The sequence below is a fragment of the Phocoena phocoena genome, chromosome 2 (assembly GCF_963924675.1).
Source record: "Phocoena phocoena chromosome 2, mPhoPho1.1, whole genome shotgun sequence".
NCBI classification, from domain to species: Eukaryota; Metazoa; Chordata; class Mammalia; order Artiodactyla; family Phocoenidae; genus Phocoena; species Phocoena phocoena.
The window spans coordinates 170891495-170916081 of NC_089220.1; the positions used below are offsets into that span (position 1 = coordinate 170891495).

The 24587-nt window shown below is 45.7% G+C and overlaps 1 protein-coding gene across 2 annotated transcripts in view; it reads right to left on the reverse strand.

The window, feature by feature from the left end:
- Positions 1 to 455: 455 nt before the first annotated feature.
- FAM171A1 (family with sequence similarity 171 member A1) overlaps positions 456 to 24587 on the reverse strand; it is a 124932-nt gene continuing 100800 nt past the window's right edge. Inside the window, exons 5-7 of one of the 2 annotated variants that reach the window (XM_065872254.1) lie at positions 7020 to 7136; positions 3957 to 4071; positions 456 to 3407 (exon numbers count right to left, since the gene is read on the reverse strand). In XM_065872254.1, the coding sequence (XP_065728326.1) occupies positions 1700 to 3407; positions 3957 to 4071; positions 7020 to 7136 (1940 nt within the window). In that variant the 3' untranslated portion in view covers positions 456 to 1699. The remainder of the gene's footprint in view (positions 3408 to 3956; positions 4072 to 7019; positions 7137 to 24587) is intronic. The other variant, XM_065872252.1, reaches the window with a different exon arrangement.

Genomic DNA, 24587 nt, shown 5'->3' on the forward strand with positions numbered 1-24587 from the left:
AAATTAAACAGCAAGGTGGATTTTTAGGATTTAACCATCATGTCAATTCCTAGGCATCTATGTGTTAGTCTTTTTTGTTTTTTATTGGAGTATAGTTGATTTACAACGTTGTGTTAGTTCTCCTGTACAGCAAAGTGAATCGGTTATACGTACACATATATCTACTCTTTTTTAGATTCTTTTCCCATATAGGCCATTACAGAGTATTGAGAAGAGTTCCCTGTGCTATACAGTAGGGCATTATTAGTTACCTATTTTATCTATAGCAGTGTGTATATGTCAATCCCAATCTCCCAATGTATCCCTCCCCCGACCATGTGTTAGCCTTTGAATATAAATCCAACAACTGGCCTTCCAGACTGCCAAGGGATGAAGAGAGCATTCTTAATGGCAACTCTAAAACCAATTATGGCTCAGAATGAATGAAAAGGACCACAAGACAGGTTTTTGTTTTTTTAAGAGTTTATTCTGAGTTTTCATTTTTGGATAACCAAGCAGCTCTTTAAGGAGAATGCACAGAAGAATCATTCTGGCACTTTTGGATAGTACATAAGATTTGTTTAATAGTCACATTCAGTCTACTTGCTCAGCCCATACTCTGTGTTTGGTAAGCAAGCTCAGCCCATAGGATTCCAGAGTTAATACGTAACCATATATACAAACAGCCAATAAAACCATAATGGTGCCTAATGGCCAAAAGGATGGAGAAGGGAAGAGGACCGCTAAAGTGTCCTCTAGGCTAGCTTAGCTAAACAGAATCCACGTCACACGTGAGAACGACAGAACACACTGAGCTGAAATGAGAATTCGGAGCACGAATGGGCACTTGGCGGCATGCAGTTGAAAGAAAAGGGGGATCGTTTCATAACTTTATAAAATCCAGGCAGTTCAATGAAAGAAGTTAAGAAAAACAAACGAAAAAAAAGCAAAGGGACTGTCTGTTGTCACTGTAAAAAAGGCACTTGGAGTTAATGGGACCAGAAGTGAAGGACTGGCAGCTGATAAAAACTTCAGTACGATTTCATTAAGAGGCTTGGATGTTCAGAGGTGACACTCAGAAGTTCCTGAAAGGAGATACCGAAATAAACCACAGGCGAAAACGAAGGAATAGATTCCTTACAACCAAATTGTGTGTGTGTGTGTGTGTGTGTGTGTGTGTGTGTTTAACAAAAGCAAATCGGAAACGAAACCTAGCCAAAGCAACAATCTAAGCAAAGTAAGACCACGAAGCAGCGATGCATAGTTTTCCTTTGAGATAATGCATACCTCCAGACACTAAGTGCCAAGCTAATTTCTCAATAATAACTTCACAGGAGCATTATTGTGATAGAATGGATTCAAGCAATGCAAAAAGAGTTTCATCTGTTCCCAGAATCTGCGGGAGAACTGAGGTTATCATCAGAACTCAGCGACATCACGTGTGGTTTTTTGGTGTCCTCGGGGGTGGACACATCAAGTACGGGGAACGACGCGGACATTCTGACACTCCGTTCGGCCATCTCCCTGGAGGCGACGCATTCTTTCTTCTGAGTAAGAACTTTACTTCCAAACACTTTGACAGCAAACGGTAATTGCAGAAAAAAGTCCACTTCCCACGGTGGACGTGGTTCCACTTCCTCCGCAAACAGGTCAGCGCTTCCGTAAGAAAGAATTTTTGGCAACTGGATTCTAGTCCCCCTGTTGGGCGGCTCGGGGCCGCTCATTTGATGTTGAACGCCATCAGGGGTCGCTCCTCCCGTTTCTGCCACGGGCTCTTCTTGCCTTCGCCCTGGTCGTCGTCGTCGTCTTCATCGTCGTCGTCCTCCTGAGCGGATCGCCTCTTGTCTGGACTGGCCGATGGCGCCGGGGGGACGTCCGAGGTTCGTTTCGTCGTCTCCTCCTGCAGGCTGGGCAGCTGGCCGCCGCTTCTCCGGCTGGAGCCGTCCAGCAGGCACCGCAGGGCACTGTCCTCGGGCGTCCCGACCGCGGTGCCGCCCTCGCTGCCGCTCTGGTCCATGTCGTCCAGGTACACGAGCTGCGTGTAGGCCGAGCTGTCCGCGGCCCGCGGCTCTTTCTGCGCATGCTCCTGGACCGGTGGGCGGTTCTGCGGCAGAGACAAGGGGTCTCCTCTTCCCTTTCGGGCAGATTTGGGTTCATTCATATCCACGCCAGAATCCAAACTGGCATCATTGCTTCCGTTCCTCCCAGCTCTTTGGAGATCAATGTAGGAATGTCTGACGTGTGCATTGGACCGGCCGTCCAGGGACACGAACCAGGCCCGGGGGTGGGGAAGGGGCTTCCCACCCCCAAGTTCCAACAGCGCCTTTTCGGTCAGTAGCTGGACCTCGCTGTTCATCTGAGCCAAGGCCGCGTCGTTCAGGGATGCCGGGATGGAGAGGGACTCGGACATGGACGCATTCTGTGGGGTCCACTCCCGGGTGCCCGCGTCCTGCAGGTGCTGCTGCGAGATGGCCTGGCAAGATAAGGGCTGGGCCTGGATCTGTGAGGAGGCGTGTGGGAAGATCCCCGCGTGAGGGCTGGAGAGCTCGGCCTGCAGTCTTTCGATCTCGAGCTGCTGGTCGGCTGGGACGACCAGGGGCTGGCCCACATACGAATGGTCCCCTGGGAGTTTCATGTAATGAGCCGGGATGACCAAGGCGGGTAATACTTTCCTGTAAACGCTGTCATTGACCTGGTCCACGGAACTACAGCAGATCAGCTGGCCGGGCCGCGGGAAAGAGGTAGGTCTCTCCAGGTGGTCTACGGATCGCGACATCATACATTCAGTGGGTCTGCGTTCCATCAGCTGGTCTTTCTCTGGAGATGAAGGCGCGGGGTACATGTGTTCCTGAATGGTGAGCTTACTTCCTGTGGAAATGTGGGTCACGGAGGCCTGCCTGTCTCTGTCTTGCTTTTCAAATAAAGGCTGCGAGAGCATGGCATTGTAATTCCTCCTGTAGTCACTGTTGCTGGGGGACTCATAGCCTTCCTTTTCCACAGACTTCCTGGCCTTTAAGGGGAACATCTCCACCGACTTACAGTAGTCTTTTCCCAACGTCCCACTCGGTGTCAGGTTGTCAAAGGAGATTTGGCTTTTATCCTCCTCCTTGTGAGACAGGAGTTCCTCCCGAGAGCTGAACTCCTGCGAGGTGCTGTAGGAGAGCTTCAGCATGGGCGTGTGCATGTCCACCTCCCCGCTGGAAGACATCATCTCTAAATGGACTCCGCTCATCAGCTCCTTTGAGCCCGGGGCGTCGGGGGGGCGGCCCTGGCTGGTGACGGAGAGCGGGCCAGGGAATTCTGATTCCCGTCGAGAAAACAGCAGGTTGATGTGTGACATGGAAGTTGACTGATCCCTTTTGGAACTCTCCAGGGTGGCAGGAAGTTGCAGTTTTCTATGGTGCTGGCGGGGTTTCAAGCACTTCCGCCTGCGATCAAAGATACAAACCCCAAGATTAAAGATTCTCAGAACAGTGAAGGTTCAAGTCGAAATCTAATTCTCAATTCCCACAGGAAGAAACAAGACAACACAATGAATTGGCAGCCAGGAGCCTTCTCACCCCGCACCCTCAGCCCTAGTTTGATTCTGAGGGTCGCAATGTGCAGATTTTACCCCAAGTACATCCAAGTTATCCATTCAAAAGCAGAGTCGACGATAAACATTCTTGCAAGTCGATCAGATGAGGCATCAAAATAAGAATAGTTCTGCTGTGTCCTTGAGAATATCATCTCTTCATTACCATGTAGGACTATTCTGAATGAATCATGACAACTTATTTTTTTGTGACCGCCCTTCTAAGAAACATTTTACACAGTGTGCCTCCCACTTTGTTTGCAACTTACGTGACAGATGTTCAGTTCTTAGGTACTTTTTCATGAGAAAAAAAGGACCTCGACTCAGAAAAGGACCTCGATACCAATGCTTGCGCAAGAAATTCCAAATTATAAAAGACAGTGCCTCAATGGTAAAACTTTACCTGCAATAATATAAAAGGAGACACAGCAAAACCAAAAGAATGAAAGCCATTCCTCCCAAGATGGCCAAAAGAAACACCGTGTGATACGTGGCGATGTCCTGTGTGACAACGGGACCTAAAAAGTCAGAAAAGGGCATTTGAGATTTGTGAAAACCTTTCAATAAAAAGAGGGGAAATGAACTGAGAGCGTGATGTCTTCCTTGCTCTTATTGGCTGGGGTGTGGAGCGGCGGCCGGATGCAGACACCCTTTAGATGATGTGCCTGCAGCATCACCGTCACTTCCCTCAGTGAAAAGGGATTACCCAAACCATCACCAGAGCACTCTGAATACTCAAATTCCATGTGCGGTGTCCAGGGTCCTTCCTTAGCATTGGGTACCATTTTCATCATTCTAAATATGTGATCTTTTAATAAAAGAAAGCTAGATGCATGATCATATAATGAGGGGGACTCATCCATTCAGAGACGGCCTGAAGCCCTGGGGATTTTATGATACTGCAGAAGAAAAAAAAAAAAAGTCATGAAATTTGATTCTCACTTTCCCTGGGCAATGATTGCTGTGTAATCATTGGCCTAAACCCTTGGCCTAAATGAATCAGTTGGTATGTATGAAATAACTTTCTGTGACTTAAAAAAAATAATCCGCAGCTTATTACAGGGGTATCAAGGGTTTCCAAAATGCCTCCCGTTTTTAAAAAATAACATCTGTCTCTCTAGTATCTGTTCAAAATGGCTAACCTGACGTGGCAACAGAACTTACAGACAAGGTGATCAGAGGTAAACATATTTTCTTTTTAATCTACATGAGAATCCATTAAATTAAATTGGGATTTAATTTACCTTAGAATCCCAAGAGGTAGTTTAACTTACTCCTTATGTTCAATAGTAGTAAGGATCTCCCTTAATGTTGCTAACAATGGACTGACAGCAATAACGAAAACCTCCCCAACTTACAATACTCGGGCACCTATTGGTGTCAGGTATCTTGGCAGTGCTCCAAGAGGTGGGAAGGAAGGACTGTGGTTGTATCGTACATTATGTCAAAGGAGCATGGTTATGATTATTAAACACCATAAACACCCATTTTTTAATTGATTTTTTATATTCGAAGGGACAGATTTCTTCAAAAATCTCTTAAAAGCTAGATAAATCCAAGGAGACTTGTGGATTTTTGAAAATAGTGACATTACTTAAGTTCAAAAGATGACATCATTCTCTCCCAATTACAAATCATTTCAACGGGGTAAGGGTGAATATTTACAAAAGTTGGAAAAATTACTGACACCTACCGCCTTAATTGTTCAGAGAAACTTTTTTTTTCTTTCTTTTGACACAGAGACAACCCCACAGACATACATAATGCCTTGGCAGGGGTCACCAAGAAACCTGGGGTACACATAAAAATCATTTCCAAATAACTGAAGCTTGGTCCCTTTAAGTACTTAAAATGCTATTATTTTAACTTCTGCCAGTGGAAATCTTGATAAACTTCACAGTCATACTTCATTTCCTTCTTAACCAGAGAATGAAAGAGAAAACTCTATTTTCTTGTTGGTTTTGGGCTCACGAAAGCACAGCATCACTGTAATTTGTTTTAATATAAGTGATGGCTGTGTGGTTACCAATATACACATTTCTACGTTAAATGCCGTCAGGGCTGTACTATGTGTGCTTTTTATGGCTTTTTGTCTCTTCCTTCACTGCTCTCAGGAAGCTTGGGTCGAGCTACATCTAGCAGTTCTTCTTCCCCTCTTTACAAAAGCATCTATTAATCTGTCGCATGATAGGAACACCGATCGCCATGGTTCTTTGAAATAGATCTAAAATAAAAGTTAACTTTAATGCACGGGCTTTGTGGTCTCTACTTTGGTACTTAAGGCCTTTTTTTTCTTTCTTACCTTACTCATAATCATATTCTAGATATTTCAGATTTGGAGACTGAGGCATTTCTGCAGCTGGTTCATGCCTACATGGCTACAAGAACCATACGGTAAAGGGAAATGCATACTCTTATAACCCAGATGTGAAGTGTACATTTTCCCAGGATTGGACTATAAAGTGAATGTAACTGACTTTTCAACACCCATCTAGGGTTGGCCTCCATCAAATTAGTTACTTTGGGAGACTAAGTGTTCATCCCAGTGATGATTCCATTGGTAAAGTATTTTGGACTCCCATTTTGAAACTGCCTTCATGGTTAATTGACGAGACAACTTTTAATCACAGCACATTTTCACCTAGCTCAATCACCTACTTTATTCACCAGCCTTGGAGGTGGGTGATTTTAGATGTGTCTAAGAAAAACCATAGGGACCCTCTGGGCAAAAAGATTGGCCACCTATGAAGAGTTTCTCTAATGATGACAGTCCAGGGGAAAAAGGTTCTAAAGGCATTTTGAGTACTGGAAGCCATACACTGGAAAGACTTCTCGTAAGGTGACTATTTTGAAAAAAGCAATTCTAGAATACTCCTAGGGATAAATCAGGGTGGTTCGGTTAAAAAAACCCCAAACTTTTAGTCAAAATATTTGTGAAATTAAACTTCAGTGAAAAACACGAGTTAATTCACGTATCCTAAGTGGAGATGAATATTCTTTTAGATATAAAACAACAGGCTTACTTTTAAGCCTTTCAGAAATGCCCGATCAAGGTTTTTGCCCCAAGAAGCCTCCAACGGTGACTTTCTGCTGGTCCCTCTAGTGACTGCCTTATACTACGTGTTCTCTTGCACCAGGCCACAGCTGTTTCAGAAATTAGGGAGGAGGTCTGACCCGCCTCTGTGGGCTTTAGATTAAGAATTCCCTACGGCAGCTGTCTGAGCAAAACAGAGATTCGAGACAAGGCTATTTTCTATGCATGATTCTTATGCTGGATGGGAGAGTTCCAACCAGAACTCCCCCAACCCCCAGGAAAAACCTTTGACTCATCATTTGCTTTTTCACACTTTCAACCATATTTAAGGAAGATGTGATCTCCCTGCTGACATCGCTTTCCAAAGCACACTTAGCCTGAACCCTCAAAGGAATCGGTTCCCATCACTGCAGATTTCGGGGGTCCTGTTACCTGGGTTGGGAGGAGACATGGCCGCCACCCAGTACCCCAACTGAGGGGCGATGTATGTCCACGTCAGCTGGCTGCCTTCCTGGTGCACGAGGCCGAGACCACTCTTCAGCCACGTTCCTGTGGGATGCAGAAAAAAACTTCAGCCACATGCACGCTAAACTCCTATTTAAGGCTTAAGCCCATTGTACAAGTCACCTTCGGTGTCGTGTTTAGAACCCATCAGAGAGCCAAAAGGGTCCAGCTCTCACGGAGGGACTGCATTTCGCTTTCAGGAAAGAGTCGAACTTGTTTTTCTTCCTGATTAAATGACTTTCATCCACTTTATCACACGTCCCTGCTTCCAAACGCAGATACTTTTAGCAGAAGCTTTTGGAGTTTACTCCTACACCATCATGTCCCATCTCCTCCGGAAGCCTTAGGGGTTTAGAAGCAGAATAAAGGTAGCATGAAAAGGGCTGGTGGGACGGGAAAGAAGAGGGTAAACTCCAGCTCTGTTTATAGTCTTCATCCTCAAGCAAATAAACGGATTTCCTCTCTGGAATCGCAGACCGGTGACATCAGAGTTGCTTGGGGAAGTTATTTTTTTTTTTTTTAACATCTTTATTGGAGTATAATTGCTTTACGATGGTGTGTTAGTTTCTGCCTTATAACAAAGTGAATCAGCTGTACATATACATATATCCCCATATCCCTCCCTCTTGCGTCTCCCTCCCACCCTCCTTATCCCACCCCTCTAGGTGGACACAAAGCACCAAGCTGATCTCCCTATGCTATGCAGCTGCTTCCCACTAGCTATTTTACGTTTGGTAGTGTATATATGTCCATGCCACTCTCTCACTTTGTCCCAGCTTCCCCTTCCCCTTCCCCTTCCCCGTGGCCTCAAGTCCATTCTCTACGTCTGCGTCTTTATTTCTGTCCTGCCCCTAGGTTCTTCAGAACCATTTTTTTTTTTTTTTTTAAGATTCCATATATGCTTCGGGAAGTTTAAAAAAAGTATATAGATTCCTTGGTCCTATCTTTGCAAATTCTAACCCATAAGACTGGCTTAGGCGAGTATTTTAAGAAGCTTCTAGTTGGTTCTGATGCTGGGAGACATGGAGTACCTCCAGGTCAGGGCTGTCTTCAGTCACTACTGTGACTAGTGTCTCACAGTAGTGAGCACCTCTGGGTGCTGGCCCGCCGCAGCAATGTGCTTCCTATACAAGCTCTACAGTTCTCACAGCGACCCTACAGAGGAGGACTTATTTTCCCCTTTTAGACACTGGACACTGGTGAGACACGGAACTCTTCCGAGACCTCCCAGGGGCAGAGGGCAGAGCAGGGGCAGACTAGGTCTCTCTGTGTGTCTGGCCTCAAGGCCGGTGCTATTTCTTCCACTCTGCCCTGCCGCATCTCCTACGAAACCTGCCAGCGTTTGAGAACTTTTTTACTTTGTAAGGTTTCCAAGGAGCCCGTCGCCCAAGGCTGCCTGGCTGTCACCTGTCTCACCTGCAGAGAACCTTGCTTCGAGAGCCGGGGAGCAAGGGAGATTGCTGGCTAGGTCCCCACCAGCCCGGGGACACGGGTCTGTCACACGGGGTTCCTCCTATGATCACCCACCCCCTGAAATGTCTGCATGTGGAATCCTGTCCCCTCCGGGACTAAATGCGCCAGCTGTGCACCAAATATTCCACCTTCTAGTCTCCAAATCCCTGCCTTTCCTAGGTATACACATCACCGACGAGGCAAGAGCAGTTTTCTTTCCCTCCTGAGAAAAGCAGCAATACCTGGCAGACTTCCTAGGGCCTATCAGTTGCCATAGCAACATTCAGATGTAGGGGGTGGAAAGGTGCCCCAGCAACGCCTCCCATAGCCCTCCCTCCCCTCCCCCTCTTCCTCCTCCATCTCCTCCCCTCCCCCTCCTCCTCATCCTCGAAGACAGAAGGTGAACAAAGAAGGAAGATGGGAAGAGGCCAGGCGTCAGCGGGTGCCCTGCGTAGTCTGACTGCCCCCTGCAACAGGCTGAATCATGGCCCCGGAGGATTTCAAGTCAAGTGAGACAAGAATATACGCTGGAAGGTTTCCCAAGTGAGGATGAGGATGCCCACTTCAGATTCACGTGCTGAAGAGCATCAACCCAGAGGTGGTCCAGCCACTCCGAGCATCACTCACTCCACAGGGCTGCGGAGAACATGGAAACAGGGAGCATGTGACAGGCGGCTAACGTGGTTCTGCATCGGGTCAGAAAGCTCGCCTGAAGGCAGAGAACGGATCGTTTGCCACCACTTCCGCTTTTCCCCTCGGGGACCCCATGCTGTTTAGCTCATGACGTACACACCCGACCCCACTCCCACACGCTCTCCCACAGGAGTGGCCCTGCCAGGATCTCCTATCAGCCAGGAAGCCGCCTGCACTCTTTGGTTTGCAGTTTCCCTCTTGAGTCACTGCTCTTCAAGTGGAGCGGATTAGGTTAGGCTAAAGGCGACCAGAGGAAAACAGCTGGAGGCTCAGAGCCCTGAGCGCTCACTCAAGGGCGAACCACCTACCTGGATGGCTAAGTCGCCTTGGCTTTCTACGACACAGCCAACTGGAAACGGGCTTTTTTTTTTAACCTGTACGCGGGCCTCTCACTGTTGTGGCCTCTCCCGTTGCGGAACACAGGCTCCGGACGCGCAGGCTCAGCGGCCATGGCTCACGGGCCCAGCCGCTCCGCGGCCTGTAGGATCTTCCCGGACCGGGGCACGAACCCGTGTCCCCTGCATCGGCAGGCGGACTCTCAGCCACTGCGCCACCAGGGAAGCTCTGGAAACGGGCTTTTAAAACACCTCCCAGTTACACTGGGAACAAGCCTAAAGGGTGGACAGACACACACACCCCGCACCCAGCTAACAGGCCCCCAAGTCCAGCCTGTGATGCTTGTGAGAGCCAGAAGAGCCAGGGAAAGGCGCAATACAAGCTGCTTTGGGAGCTCAGTAAGAACGAGTGCCTCTTGCGGTGGGCAGAGAAGGCTGGGACGAGCTGGGCTCCGGTGAACAGGCAGGACTGTCACCGGGGTGGAGGGTGGCCAGCAGAGAGAAAAAAGAGGGAACAGCATGCACAGAGGCATGGTAAGTTACTGGCCCGGGGAACGGGAGGGCCGGAGACTGGGGAGGGCCGGGCAGGGCTTCCGGCGCCATTAGCAATAGAAGGCCACCCGCCCCCACCCCCAGTTCTTCCCAGGTTGGTCCTCACAACACACACTTTTACCAGTCTGTGACTTTGCCCTCAACTGTTGTTCCAACCTCACATGCTTTTCCTCTCTTCCAAAAATCTACCCACGCTTCAAGATTCAAGTCACATCCTGTGTCCATCCTGAGTCCCTCCTGCGCGCAGGGGCCTTCCAGGTCTCGGCGACCCCAGGGCACGTGTCACTACATCACCCGTTTTCCAAAGCATACCTCGCCGAAGTTGCTAACCCTCATCCTATGTTCCCTTTGTCTTCTCAACACCCAGAAACATCCGTGGCGTGGGAACGTGACAGTACTTGAGGGTGAAAGCCAGACGTGCAAACTCCCCATTTCCCCTCAAATAATATCAGATGACCTCCTGTGCAAAGGTGGGTGTGGCTGGCAGGAAATGCAGTTAAGCTTGGGATCTACTCTTTCAGACCAGAGGGAACCAAGCCAGGTGGGAAAGAGGCGTTTATTTCAGCCTAAGTTTTCTGTGAAACATACATGTGTACAATGAATAAAGGGCAGCCAAGATTCAGCAATCACGTTGTTGCTGGCAAAAGCCATTTCCAAGCTTTCTGTGTAGGAAATTAGCTACAGGGAACACAAGAATTAATGAATTGTGTACTAGAAACATATGCTTCTCATTACTGAAATCCTGATGCTGTGGTGTGAGGCTGTTTTCCCACCTGAGGAACCTCCGCACTCGTAAGAGATTCTTGTGCTCATGGCTGGAGAGCCACCGCCGGGAATGGTCACTGGTGACCGGACAGCCGGACACACAGACCTCTGGAGAGTCTCTTTTGTTGAGCAGGTTATGTGACCGCCAGACCCGCGGACAGGGTACCAAGAGCGGGTCCCTTCCATCTCTGTGGGAGCCTCGGCGCTGGTCAGACAGATCACGGGAAGACCCGGGTTGCTCCTGCTTAGAAAATTCCAAGTGCAAGGCCACTGGCTTGTTCCCCGCCCTCCCGGGTGGGGCCCGCCTCTGAACACCCCTTGGTCATCACAGCTGCTGGTAGGGCTGCCAGGGTCAATAAGCTTGTCTCCCCTGTGGTCCGGACATTAGGGCAGCTGCTGAGGTCATAACAGCATAACGCGGCTTCCTGCCGACTCCCCCGGGCTCTTCGCAAGCGGGCCGTCCAGGCAGGTCTCAAGGTGGGTCACCTGGTGAAGGTGTGCAGGTAGGAGGAGGGCGCCATGCTTCCTTGTGCTCCACAACGCCAGCCCAGCCAGGCTGCCACCTTCATGCACGGCGGCCACTGCCCAGGGAGGGTGGCTGGCTGTGAAGCAGGTGTGCCAGGGGCAGGCGGGCTGGCGGCTGTGTGCGTCTCTGTGCTGATGGAGCCCCGTGCCGCGTCCATTACTGGGACTCTTATGTGTGTGAAGGTGGGAGAGCGATCCCTCTAGCATCACCGAGGGATGAAATTCCGCAGTACTGAAATTGCTAGATCATCAGCTTTCAAAGCATTTGAACTCTTTCTCTTTAATGGAACCTTTGTATTAAGAAAATTAAGAAATTAATATATAAAACGGATAAAAGACAAACTTCTCGGGACTTCCCTGGTGGTGCAGTGGTTGGGAATCTGCCTGCCAATGCAGGGAACACGGGTTCGAGCCCTGGTCCGGGAAGATCCCACATGCCGCAGAACAACTAAGCCCGTGAGTCACAACTACTGAGCCTGCGCTCTAGAGCCCGTGAGCCACAACTACTGAGCCTGCGCTCTAGAGCCCATGCTCCACAACAGGAGAAGCCACCGCAATGAGAAGCCCGCGTACTGCAACGAGTATCCCCTGCTGGCTGCAACTAGAGAAAGCCCGCACGTGGCAATGAAGACCCAATACAGCCAAAAATAAACAAATTTATTTTTTAAAAAATTTTTAAAAAAAAGACAAGCTTCTCTGCAAACAAGTGACGAGAACCCCTCCCTGCCCCCGGCACAACCCCCAAGACATCTCCTGAACACGGTTTGGAAGCTATTCTTCTACAGAACTTGGGTCTTATTTGCCAAAGTTTGAAAAGGCAATTTTCTGTAATTCTAAAAAGTATCATTTACTCCTGCCTTATAAAGTTGAATATAATTTTGATGTTTTTCATGATAATACAGGGTCATGATTATGATCAACTGATGCTGGTCCTAAAATACTGATGTCCTTAGGTCCCTACTGAGGAACCAAGTTGTTTGCTCTTATACTAAATACTCCCACCCACAGCTGTGCTTTTTTCCTCGCTCCTCCCCCTCCCCTCCCCTCCCCTCCCCTCCCCTCCCCTCCCCTCCCCTCCCCTCCCCTCCCCTCCCCTCCCCTCCCCTCCCCTCCCCCACCCTTCCTACACACTGTTATCAGCGGTTCTGTTATCAGCTCTGCTTCCTCACCACCAGTGAGCCCCAACTCCCCACCAGGGGCATCTACTACTGGGAACTAGATAACCCACTTGCAAAGACTGCATCTAGAATAAACTCCACAGGCAGCCACATGAGAGACAAATCCAGACGTGGAACAGAGATATGCTAAATCCAAGTTTCTTCAACACACATCCTCAGATAGGTTTGTTTTTTTTTTTTTGCGGTACGCGGGCCTCTCACTGTACGCGGGCCTCTCACTGTTGTGGCCTCTCCCGTTGCGGAGCACAGGCTCCAGACACGCAGGCTCAGCGGCCATGGCTCACGGGCCCAGCCGCTCCGCGGCATGTGGGATCTTCCCGGACCGGGGCACGAACCTGCGTCCCCTGCATTGGCAGGCGGACTCTCAACCACTGCGCCACCAGGGAAGCCCTCCTCAGATAGGTTTTTGTCTGAATTCTTATTCTCTAGAGTGAAACCCTGCACAATGGAAAGAAATACTTTGTTGAAAAACCGTCCTCATCTTTTTTTTTAATTATTATTTTTTAAAAGATTTATTACTCATTTATTTTATTTATTTTTGGCTGCCTTGGGTCTTAGTTGCCGCACGCGACATCCTTGCTGAGGCGTGCAGGATCTTTTGCTGTGGTGCAGGATTCTCTGTAGTTGTGGCACACAGGTTTTCTCTTCTGTAGCTGTGGTGCGCAGGCTCCAAGGCGCGTGGGCTCTGTAGTTTGCGGCACGTAGGCTCTCTAGTTGAGGCTCTTGAGCTTAGTAGTTGTGGCACGTGGGCTTAGTTGCCACACGGCATGTGGGATCTTAGTTCCCTAACCAGGGATCGAATCCGTGTCCCCTGCATTGTAAGGCGGATTCTCTACCACTGGACCACCAGGGAAGCCCCTGTCCTCATCTTTTGAAAGCGTGTTAGTTATGTATTCTGCTGGCAAGGTTCGTTGTGTGTATAAAGCACCACAAGATTTTAACTTGGAAGCTACATTTAACTGCAATGATTATTACACACGGTAATTGACAGGCTGAAAAAGACACGCCTTATGCTTGTCTGTAAGATCTGATGGAGTCTCTTAGCGATCACCAAGGGTGCTGTTTTCTTGCTTGGTTACCAAGCAGGAATGAAAGCAGCTTTTATTTGCAAAATATAAAGAACACTGAGTTCAAAATTTAAACAAATGTCTATTGAAAGGGAAAAGAACTCTAAAATATGAAAAAGGGCCAAAAATATAATGCCTAATTAGAATACGACTGATACGGTTCAGATTTGCCTTGCTTTTTCTGCCTGGCTCACTTATTCTGCCCAGAAGCCCTATTTTATCAGCTGCACGAGCTCATCTCAGCATTTGGTAACAAGCAGAAAAACCCTGTTAGGATGAGCACTACTGATTTTGAAAAGGAAACCATAAGTGAAAACCTGCCCTTTTAACAGATTACACATTGAAGCTGGCATCTTGCACCTTCGCCAATACACAGAGAAAGAAGTCATTGCTCTTATACCGGGACTTGTGACCATGTCACACCTCAGGACACCGGGCAGATAAAAGTCCAGTATGATCAAGGGCCGAATGAGTGCATGGACGACTTGCCGGGCCTAAGATAACCCCGCATGTGAATCCCAGCTTTGCCACTTTCCAGCTGTGTGACCCAAGGACACGCAGAGGATGGCCCAGCTGGGGGATGGCTGCTTCACACTTCCTTCGTCACATAAATAAAAGGTCTCCTCATTTAAGCACTTGTAGTTGGGGATTCTACTACCCAGTGCAGCTAACATATCCTAACTGATGTGTTTTTCCTGAAAGAGACTGCAGTGAGTTCTACTAGGCCTGTACGCTGGGACATGAAGAAATGCCACAGCCACGCAGAAAACCCATCTCAAAAAAGTTCTATCGATTAAAAGGTGAATATTCGCTCTGTGAAATAGAGCCATTTCTCTTCCTACGACTTAATGGTTCACTGTGAACTACTTGGGAACGTTCATGGCGAGAGGTGAGACATACATGCATGACACACGCATCAATTTGGACAGTAGGAACCTCTGCTGTCCTGCCCTTCAGCTGTTGGTTTTGGCCAATGACTGTCTCCTCGCTTGGGCTGTGGTGACTCTTGCTGAATAATCAGGATGGCGTGGGCATTAGCTCATTTGAGGGCAGTCCTCTTAAGAGGTATGTACCGCTCAGATCCACAGCGAATAGTTATTACTATTATCACTACTTATAATCATAGGGGTTCCCCAGCTTCCGGAATACGCTGGATTTCTCTAGAAACCAGCACAGGCTTATTTCCCAGGATTACCATCTGCATTACCTTAAACTATAACCTCTACTATATTTTTCTACCAGATGTACGATTAGCAGTGTCAAGGTCTGAGCCTCTTTCATCACATGCTTTAACAAAACTTTAGTGGGACGAGATCACCCAGAAAAGTCCATCCGCCCTTAAGTCACATTATTCAGTAGAGCAGAAACAGCGACAGTATCTATTTTTATGACATTGTGGAGTAGCCTTCTTTTCTTCCCAAATTAAAGTCTATGCCTTTGAATAGCTATGTTCCCTTTTTTGGAATGATGTTTTCATGAAGTCTGTGAGGAGGACACATTCCTTGTTAATTACACTGCAAAGTGTTTACCTGGTGGTCAATTACCTAACCATGCTTGTTGAAAGCAATGGAACTGAAGAGTGAAAGTCCTGTACAGATGGTTGCTTTCCTGTAGCTTCGGGCAAGTACATTTCAGGACCCGTTTAAACAAGAATAAAATTAAGGGCAACTCACTACAACCAATGACCTTCTGTTCAAAGCATAAAATCACAAATATAATCAATTATTAGAAATAAAAACAAGAAATGCATCTGTATTCAGCTACAACATGTTCCCTGGGTATTTTTAGGGTAAATTTTGAGGAATGGATTCTTAAAAATAAATTTAATCTAAGTGACTGATTTTTTTTTTTTTTCCCTTTCAGCTTTAGCTGAGCGATCACAAGACTTACTGAAACAAATTTTAGGAGAGAGCAGTAATGGGAAACCATAATGCTTCTGGCAGAGCTAGAGAAAGCGTATGCCTTAAATAGGTGGCCAGAAGTATCAGCATGCATAATAACATTAATAAAATTTAATGAGAGAATTTTGAATTTACCATAGGTATGTATAAATTTCCAGAAAGCAGCATCAGAGTCCTGGCTAATTAAGCCCATATGGAGAGAAATTTTGTTCATTACCCACTAAATCCAACATCCATCCTGCAATTACATGTCAGATGGGACTGGGTGGGGGACCCAGACCAGGACTCTGGGAGGCACAGCCACAAATCCCCAGCATTTAGAAGACTCCCTCAAAACGAAGCGTGGCAGAACAGAGAAGGCGACAAACATCTGGACAGATGCGGTAAGATGCTCTCAACCAGTGCTTGTTCAAGAGCTTGTTACAGTGGAGATCTTGTTAAAATGCACATTCTGATCCAGTGGGTCTGGAGCAAAGCGTGAGATTCTGCAGTTCGAACAATCTCCCCGTCCACAGACCACTCTTTGAGTAGCAAAGCTCTAGATGGTTTGCACTTTCGTGGGGTGTGGCAACCCTTTCAGAAAACCCTAAGACCATTTCCCACAATGTTGCCGGGGTACACTAACTGGGTGGCCAGTACTTGAAGCAACTTCAGAAATATTTCTAATATATTCCAGAAATAATCTAGTCACTTGTCAGATTACCGACGGGGAGCTGACAAACACTTATCTGAGTTTGTTCCAGATGCTTGAAGGGGCAGTGCCTCTCAGTGAACTGGCTGCTGTGGTTGTGGACAAATTGGTTCCAATCTTAAGACCTTTGCGTTGACCATTTTTTTTCTGCCCAGAATGTGCTGCCCCCAAGACATTCCCATGTTAGACTCAGAGGTATCTTTGGGATCTCAGCTCAAATATCACTCCTCCATAGGCTCTGACCAGCCAACCATTCTCCCCGACATCACCCTGCTTACCTGTCTTACAGCACTCATGCCAATGAAGTAATAAACTGGTGCATTGTCTGTCTCCTCCATTTGGAACAAAGACTTCATAATTACAGGGACCTTCCCTGACTTGTTTTGTAATTGCTTTATCCCAAGAGCCTAGGACAGAGTAAAATCTGGCACAAAGATGTTTACTATCTATCTGCTGTAATGAACGAATTGTTCAACTTTTAAAAAGAGAAGCCAATCCCTGGTGGCACAGTGGTTGAGAGTCCGCCTGCCGATGCAGGGGACACGGGTTCGTGCCCCGGTCCGGGAAGATCCCACATGCCGTGGAGCGGCTGGGCCCGTGAGCCATGGCCGCTGAGCCTGTGCGTCCAGAGCCTGTGCTCCACAGCGGGAGAGGCCACAACAGTGAGAGGCCCGCGTACCGCAAAAAAAAAAAAAAAAAAAAAAAAGAGAAGCCAAGAACAGAATTCCTCAGGAAATCTTTCAATATTTAAATGTTGACAGTAAATTAAAACACAACAAACAAATAAATGCCCCTAAATCGACTGTATGGGCCAAACAGAACATCTGGGAATGGATTGTTGTTTTGTATCCCCAGATCCAGTCCATCATTCTATTAAGCCACATTAAGTCTTGGCATAGAAGCAGGAATGCACCAAAATCGGAGATTCTAGAACAGGAAGAGGATTTGAAGTCTGAAGGAAACCATGTTTTGCATCTCCCCTTCTCCCTTCCCAGCATACTGTACGTGTGTGCCAGGTACTTCCCTGTGCTGAATTTCAGCTTCTTTCTGATTAAGAAAGAATGTAGTCCCCCACCCTCTAGGGCCGCTTCGAGCATAGTGATGAAAAATGTTGGCTTATGGTCATACCTGTTTTGCTAATGAATAAGCTCAGCTGAGAATGGGTAGACAAAAAAATGCTTTCCCCAAACGGTCCTATTTTTCTTCCCCTTCAGTATAGGCGTATTTCAAACTGCCCACCATGTGAAATGGCGGGGCTGCCGTGTACAACTCCACTACGGGTCATAATGTGAGCCAGCAAGCACGCTTCTGCAGAAACCTCTAACGCAGCACATTCCACGTGGGCTGGGCTGGTTCCATGTGTGTGTTCTGTGTGGGCATGTGCGTGTGTGTTTATGCAAATAATTTTAAAGGGGTGATTCAAGAGAAGGGGTAAGAAGAACCACGATATTAAGAACTTGATACATGCCTGGCAATGCGCTAGGTGCTTTATGTACATTATCTCAAGTCAAATTAAAAGGCAACACCTATTCTGAACTTTGAGTCATTTAGAAATAGGGAGACAGCAATGACATTCAAAATATGGGACAACTAGTAGAACAAGAGTACCAACCAATTAGACTGGATGTCCAGGCATACCAGCTACAAAGCAGCCTTTGCTGAGACTGGAAATTCCATTTATAGACACTAAGACTTCACTGTACTTGTCTGTCTTCCTCATAACGCGCTTTACCCAAAATGCACAAACTACATATGGGCTGAATAAGGGCAGTGATGATTATAATAATGGCTAACATTTAGAGAGCACTTTCCCCAGTGCCAGGCACCGTTGTAAGGGCTCTCCATTCTCGACAGTTCTATGAGATGGGGATGATAGCTATTATTATGCCCATTTTATAGATGAGAAAACTGAGGCCCTGAGAGGCTAAAGGGCTTGCTCAAGATCCAGAGGAGCCATTGTTCACGTCCAAGCTGTCTCAATTGCTGGGCTACAGGCTACCTGTGTTCTATACACTCCTGCCAAATGCTGTACAACCAGTGCAATATTCAAATCAAAGAAAATTTTACCTTTCAATTACCCATGCCAGTGGAGATCACTGAAAACAGGAGACATTTATAGAATATTTGGTTTTAAAATAAATGATGTGGCAGCTTTGCCTTCCTAGTTATTTTTCACCCAGGCTGATCTTAGAGCGAGCATGTTAGGTGCAGTGCTTAAAATCCAGGCCACGTGGTAGCAAAGCAAGGCAGCTCTGAGGCTTCCAGGTGGTGGGCAAGTCACTGGAGGATACACACTTGCCACAGATAATCCACAAAGTGAATATTCCGTAAGTGGTAATTAAGGGCTGACTATAACATGAGACATTTTCTTTTAGGAGGAACATGGATCTATATACTCTAAGGCCGCAAAGCGGGCGACCATCATTTGTTACGCTTTCCAAAAACTGCTTCTGTGCAAATCAAGCACGGGAAGTTCTCATTCTATATAAAAGGATCCTTTAGAAAAATTAAGTCTCTAAGAATAGGGTTTCAAAACAAAAGCGGCCCTGAACCATGGCTACAACATACCTAATGCGATGGTGTTGTTTTCTAAAAATTCTCTTTTTTGTTGCTGTTGGGGCGTATGGCTACAAACACAAAAGGCTTAACAATTTTTAGGAATGGACTGATGTTACGGCAGTGTTTTTTGAGTTGCTAGGCAACATCAGAAAACAAATGTCCATGTTCTGAGATCATTCTGCATTCGGTATCCCCACGGACAGCCCACATGTTCCGTGGCCGGACTCCGTTCCACTTGGTCAGCAGGGGTGGAATATCCCAACTGTGATGCTGATGGTCCGGAGTGGTCAAAAGACACCAATCTGTGTCTGAAAAACAGATCACAGTTTGTTGGCCACCTGGCAGTCAAGATCTGTGGCCAAAGTTTTCGCCGCACCGGTATCGTTTATCCAAATTAAGTCCTACACCTTCAGGGTTCTTCTTGATTTGTTACATCACCTCAGTCAGCTTTCTTTGCAGGTACATTATCTTTTTCTCCCCTCCTATATATCTAAAGGAAGCCCAATTCATTTTATGGGCAATTTTAACATCTGGGAACATAGAGACTCTTCCTGAGAATTCTTTCTTTGTTTCTAAAAAATCACTTTCATCCTCAGACGACCCATTTCAGATCATCTTCCTTAAGGATATACTGACATTGTACTCTGACAGGTAAGTCGGCTTCCTTCTTTGTTTGATTCCATTAACTATTGAGTCTGTTCTTTTTGAAAAAAAAATTATAAAGATGATACACGTGGTTCTAAAATTAACATCACACATGTAAATACATACTTAACTGTTAGAAACATGAACTCCCTTCTTTTGTTCTAACTTTTGCCCACCCGATGCACTACAGTTCATTCTTGTAATTCAATCACTACACCTCTGCATGGCAATATGTCACCTCCCATGTAAGATGCACGGCTCGTGATAGAGAAAAAGACACACCAGTAATACTATTTTCATTTTCTTAAAGTGACAAACAGAATTTAGTGCTTTAAGAACTCCCATCCCTTTCTCCCCCCGAAAAACAATGAAATGGAACAAAATCTTAGATCTGCATTTTAAATCAAGCTCCACCTTCAAGGGCAGGCTGGCCATGACTTACCTAAAAGGACTAGTTCAGTGAGCACAGCATCAGCAGTAATGCCCATCACCTACGCAGAGATGAATCCACTACAGGCCAATTATGAGCGGGTATTGCCGAGGGCCCGATACGTGTGCACCATACGTGATAAGAAGCTGGTTCAGTAGCCACCATTTCTATAGCAACGCACACCACTCTGCAGGCTGCATTCTGGGAAGGCAGTTAAAACTGGATCCTGCAATGTAGCTTCCCTTGGAATCTGCTTTTATTTCTGTCACCTCATTAGAATGAGAGTCTTCAAGCCACATAACTTATTGTGAAACAGCAGAAACTTATTGCATAGAGGATCTTAAATCGTGATTTCTCTGCCACTCAAGGTCAGTCAGTCACTTTCAATTCAAACCACTGACCTGGTTTGCTTATTCATCAGTGACCATTCCCCAGGGCACCACCCAGGACATGGACAGCCATCTGCTGTCCCAGTTACAGGCTGAAGAGAGTAAATGCCTGTGAAGCTGAGCTGACATGCCATCTCGTACTGTCCAGAAAGCCTCAGCTAAGGTGCATTCACCATGACCCAGAAAACTGCATCTGCCAGACTAGGGGAGGAAAGCTGCTTCTTTCAAAGGTCAAACTGGCCCCTGAACGTGACCGATAAGGTCACTTTATCCCATCCCCTCAGACACGCCCGGACACCCAGGCCCCAGGCACTGGCACAGTAAAAGTTTTCAAAAGAGACAGCACCTTTAGAAGATCTAGGTTAAAGAAATCTGGTAATTCCTCAAAGGAAAAGACTTACACTAACTAAATAGAGGCCTCCCTTGCACCATAAATCCAGTGGCATTTTAACACGGTGGCTTCAGCAAAATCAGCATTGCCCGTAAATGCGGCAAAAGTTTTGATTCTAATATGTGCAAGTCAGGCTTCTTAAAAAAATCATTTTTCTGAGAGTGCATACTATAATCAGCCAAGTCATACCGCTGTAACACACGAAACAAAACCCAACTCTACTTACGTTCTAGGAGACTGTTAATCTATTAGGTCACCCTCGGATGAACACGTGGGTTAAAATATAGACATGCTAATTATTATAATGGGAAATTCTTTGCCTGTTCCCCCCCGCCAAAAAAAAAAAAAAAGACAACTGTGGCCATTAAAAAAAAAGAAAAAGAAAACTGTGATAAATGATAGCACCAAATACTGATCCTCTCTAATAGTGCTGGAGAGGGTGTGGAGAAAAGGGAACCCTCCTGCACTGCTGGTGGGAATGTAAATTGATACAGCCACTATGGAGAACAGTATGGAGGGTCCTCAAAAAACTAAAGATAGAGTTGCCATATGATCCAGCAATCCCACTCCTGGGCATATACCCTGAGAAAACTGTAATTCAGAAAGATACATGCACCCTATGTTCATTGCAGCACTATTCACAATAGCCAAGACATGGAAACAACCTAAATGTCCATCAACAGAGGGATGGATAAAGAAGATGTAGTGTGTGTGTGTATATATATATATATATATATATATATATATATATATATATATGTATGTATATATATATACACATATATGCGTGTGTGTATATATATACATACATACATATATACACACATACATACATATATACACACACACAATGGACTATTACTCAGCCATAAAAAAAGAATGAAATAATGCCATTTGCAGCAACATGGATGGACCCAGAGATTATCATACTAAGTGAAGAAAGCCAGACAGAGAAAGACAAATACCATATGATATCACAGATATGTGAAATCTAAAAAGAAAAAAGAAAGGGAGTACCTCTACATTTCTCTCATGAGTAAACTTTCAGTTATCCAGCAGTCAGGAATGAAAGTATTTGAGTTAGCATTAAAATGTGGATTTATTTTTCAAATAGAAGTCCCATGGAACTTAAAAAGAATTTCATTTTTCTTTAAGAGTTTGAAATCGTGCCCTATAACCAAGGTGTTATCACTGAGCATCAGCGGTCACTCGGGGCCAAATGCTGGAAGGTTGCCTGGATAACAGTACATAGAGACTGTGACTGAATCAGGCACGCTGTTCGGCCCTGCAGATGGAGAATACACTTGCATTTTAATACTAAGTGGTAAGAGCTTCCCTGTTGAATGTATCTCAGATCAGAGGGTCACAAACATTTTCTGTAACAGTCCAGGTAGCAAATATTTTTCAGTTTGCGAGAACATACACGCTCTGTTGCAATTTTTCAAACTCTGCTGGTGTAGGAAAAACACTCACAGGCCACAAATGAACCAACAGGCACGGTTGGGTTCCCATGTCTTATTCCATTTGGGTTGCTGTAATAAAATAAACTGGGTGGCTTACAAGCAACAGAAATTCATTTCTCACAGTTCTGGAGGATGGGAAGTCCAAGATCAAGGTGCCGGTTGATTCAGTGTCCAGAGAGAGCCTGCATCATTGATTCATGGATGATGCCTTCTTGCTGTGTCCTCACATGTGGAAGGCGGGAGAAAGTTCTCTGGGGCCCCTGTTATAAGGGCACTAATCCCATTCAAGAGACCTCCACCCTCATCACCTCATCAACTCCAAAGGCCCAACCTCCAAATACTAATGGCTTTGGGGGTTAGGATGTCAACATGCAAATTTGGTGGGGGGGGGAATACAAACATTCAGTCCACAGCACCCAATAAAACTTGATTCAGGGATGCTTACTTTTCATCTAACTTTCATGTGTCTTGAGATACTCTTCTTCTTTTGATTCTTTCTTCAAACATTTAAAAATGCAAAAACCGGACTTCCCTGGTGTTGCAGTGGTTAAGAATCTGCCTGCCAACGCAGGGGACACGGGTTCGATCCCTGGTCCAGGAAGATCCCACATGGTGCGTAGCAACTAAGCCCGTAAGCCACAACTACTGAGCCTGTGCTCTAGAGCCCGCAAGCCACAACTACCGAGCCCGCGTGCCACAACTACTGAAGCCCGCATGCCTAGAGCCCGTGCTCTGCAACAAGAGAAGCCACCACAGTGAGAAGCCCGTACACCGCAACGAAGAGTAGCTCCCGCTCACGCAACTAGAGAAAGCCCGCGCACAGCAACGAAGACCCAATGCAGCCATCAATCAGTCAATCAATAAATAAAAATATATAAAATAAATAAATAAAAATATAAAAACCATTCTTAGCTTTCAGGCCATAGTCTGGCGATACTTAATTAGACGAAAAATTCTTAATGGATTCACAAATTGCTATTTCTGGCTGTTAAACATTTTGAAATTGCAATTACTTTGATATACCTCAAAAGTAGATAATTAAAGTGTTCAACTGGTTAGAAGTGATTATCATATTTGACTTAATCATAAATAGCAGATAATTTGTAAATAGTGAGTGCTATGTGCTTAAGATGTGTTCCTATTTTTTTTTTTCTGATCTTATAATACACTCTTGGAACTTTTCATTTAACTGCAATAATTTAATTTCTACCTAAATAATGATATTGATTACACATAACAGAAAACCCCTTATGAAACATGTAGGCTTCTGCTGAGTTTAGTGAGTTAAAGAACATATGGGTTCTTTGAAATGTCCATCCAATCTTAAAGTTTTCGGAAAACATATTTTAATTCATTTGATCGTTTCTGAATGACTATCCAAATGTTGGCTTTTCTCTGCACACATACAATCTGTTAGAGCCAGGAATTGGCAGTTACATTTTTCACTGTAGATGCTAAGTTAAAAAAGACCCTTTAAGTGGGAAGAGATCAACAACACAATGGAGATTCTCAATGACAAAAGGAATAATGCCACGGGGATTATTTCCAGAGAGGAAGTAGAGAATTGGATAACTTATATTTCAGAGTCATTATAACAATGCACATTTCTTTGTTTTCACTGACTTCTATAGTGTATTAATTTCCTTTTGCTCCTGTGATAAATTACCACAAACTTAGGGGCTTAAAACAACACAGATTTATTCCGTTATTGCTCTAGAGGTCAGAAGTCTGAAATCAGTTTCACTGGGCTAAAGTCAGGCTATCGGTAGGGCTGGTTCTTTCTGGAGACCCTGAACGAAGAATCCATTTCTGTGCCTTTTTCAGCTTCTCACGACTGCCTCTGTTCCTTCGCTTGTGGCCCCTTCCTCCATTTTCAAAGTGCATCCTTCCAATTGCTGCTTCCGTCATTACGTTGCCATCTCCTCTGATTCTGATTCCTCCTGCACCCTGCTTATACAGACCGTTGTGATTACAGTGGGCCCACGAGGATAATCCGGGAGAATTTCCCCATCTCAAGATTCATAACTGAATCACGTCTGCAAAATCCCTCTATCATATAAGGTCATATTCACAGGGTCCAGGGATTATGATGTGGAGATACTCAGGGGGGGCATTATTCAGTCTGCCATAGATATCAAAAAAAAATTTTTTTATATAAACTTCTGTTGTTTGTGAGCTGTATACAAAATAAACCAATGAGAGCAAGGATGCTGCTTCTCTAGACCTGTGCCATGTTGTTATGACATATCTGTATACGACTCTCTAGTGAAAGCATCCCTGTATTAGGAATACAGCCTTTTATACCCCAGCCTTATTTATCTATATTCAACTATATACATTCAAAAATGAAGAGGCAGGAAGGAGTAGAATCATAGCAGCAGGGTTGGAAGCTCCAGGATGGAGAAAATCCAATATAACCGCTGTCTCTCTAGACAAGCGCTCAAAGCACCATTCTTTCAC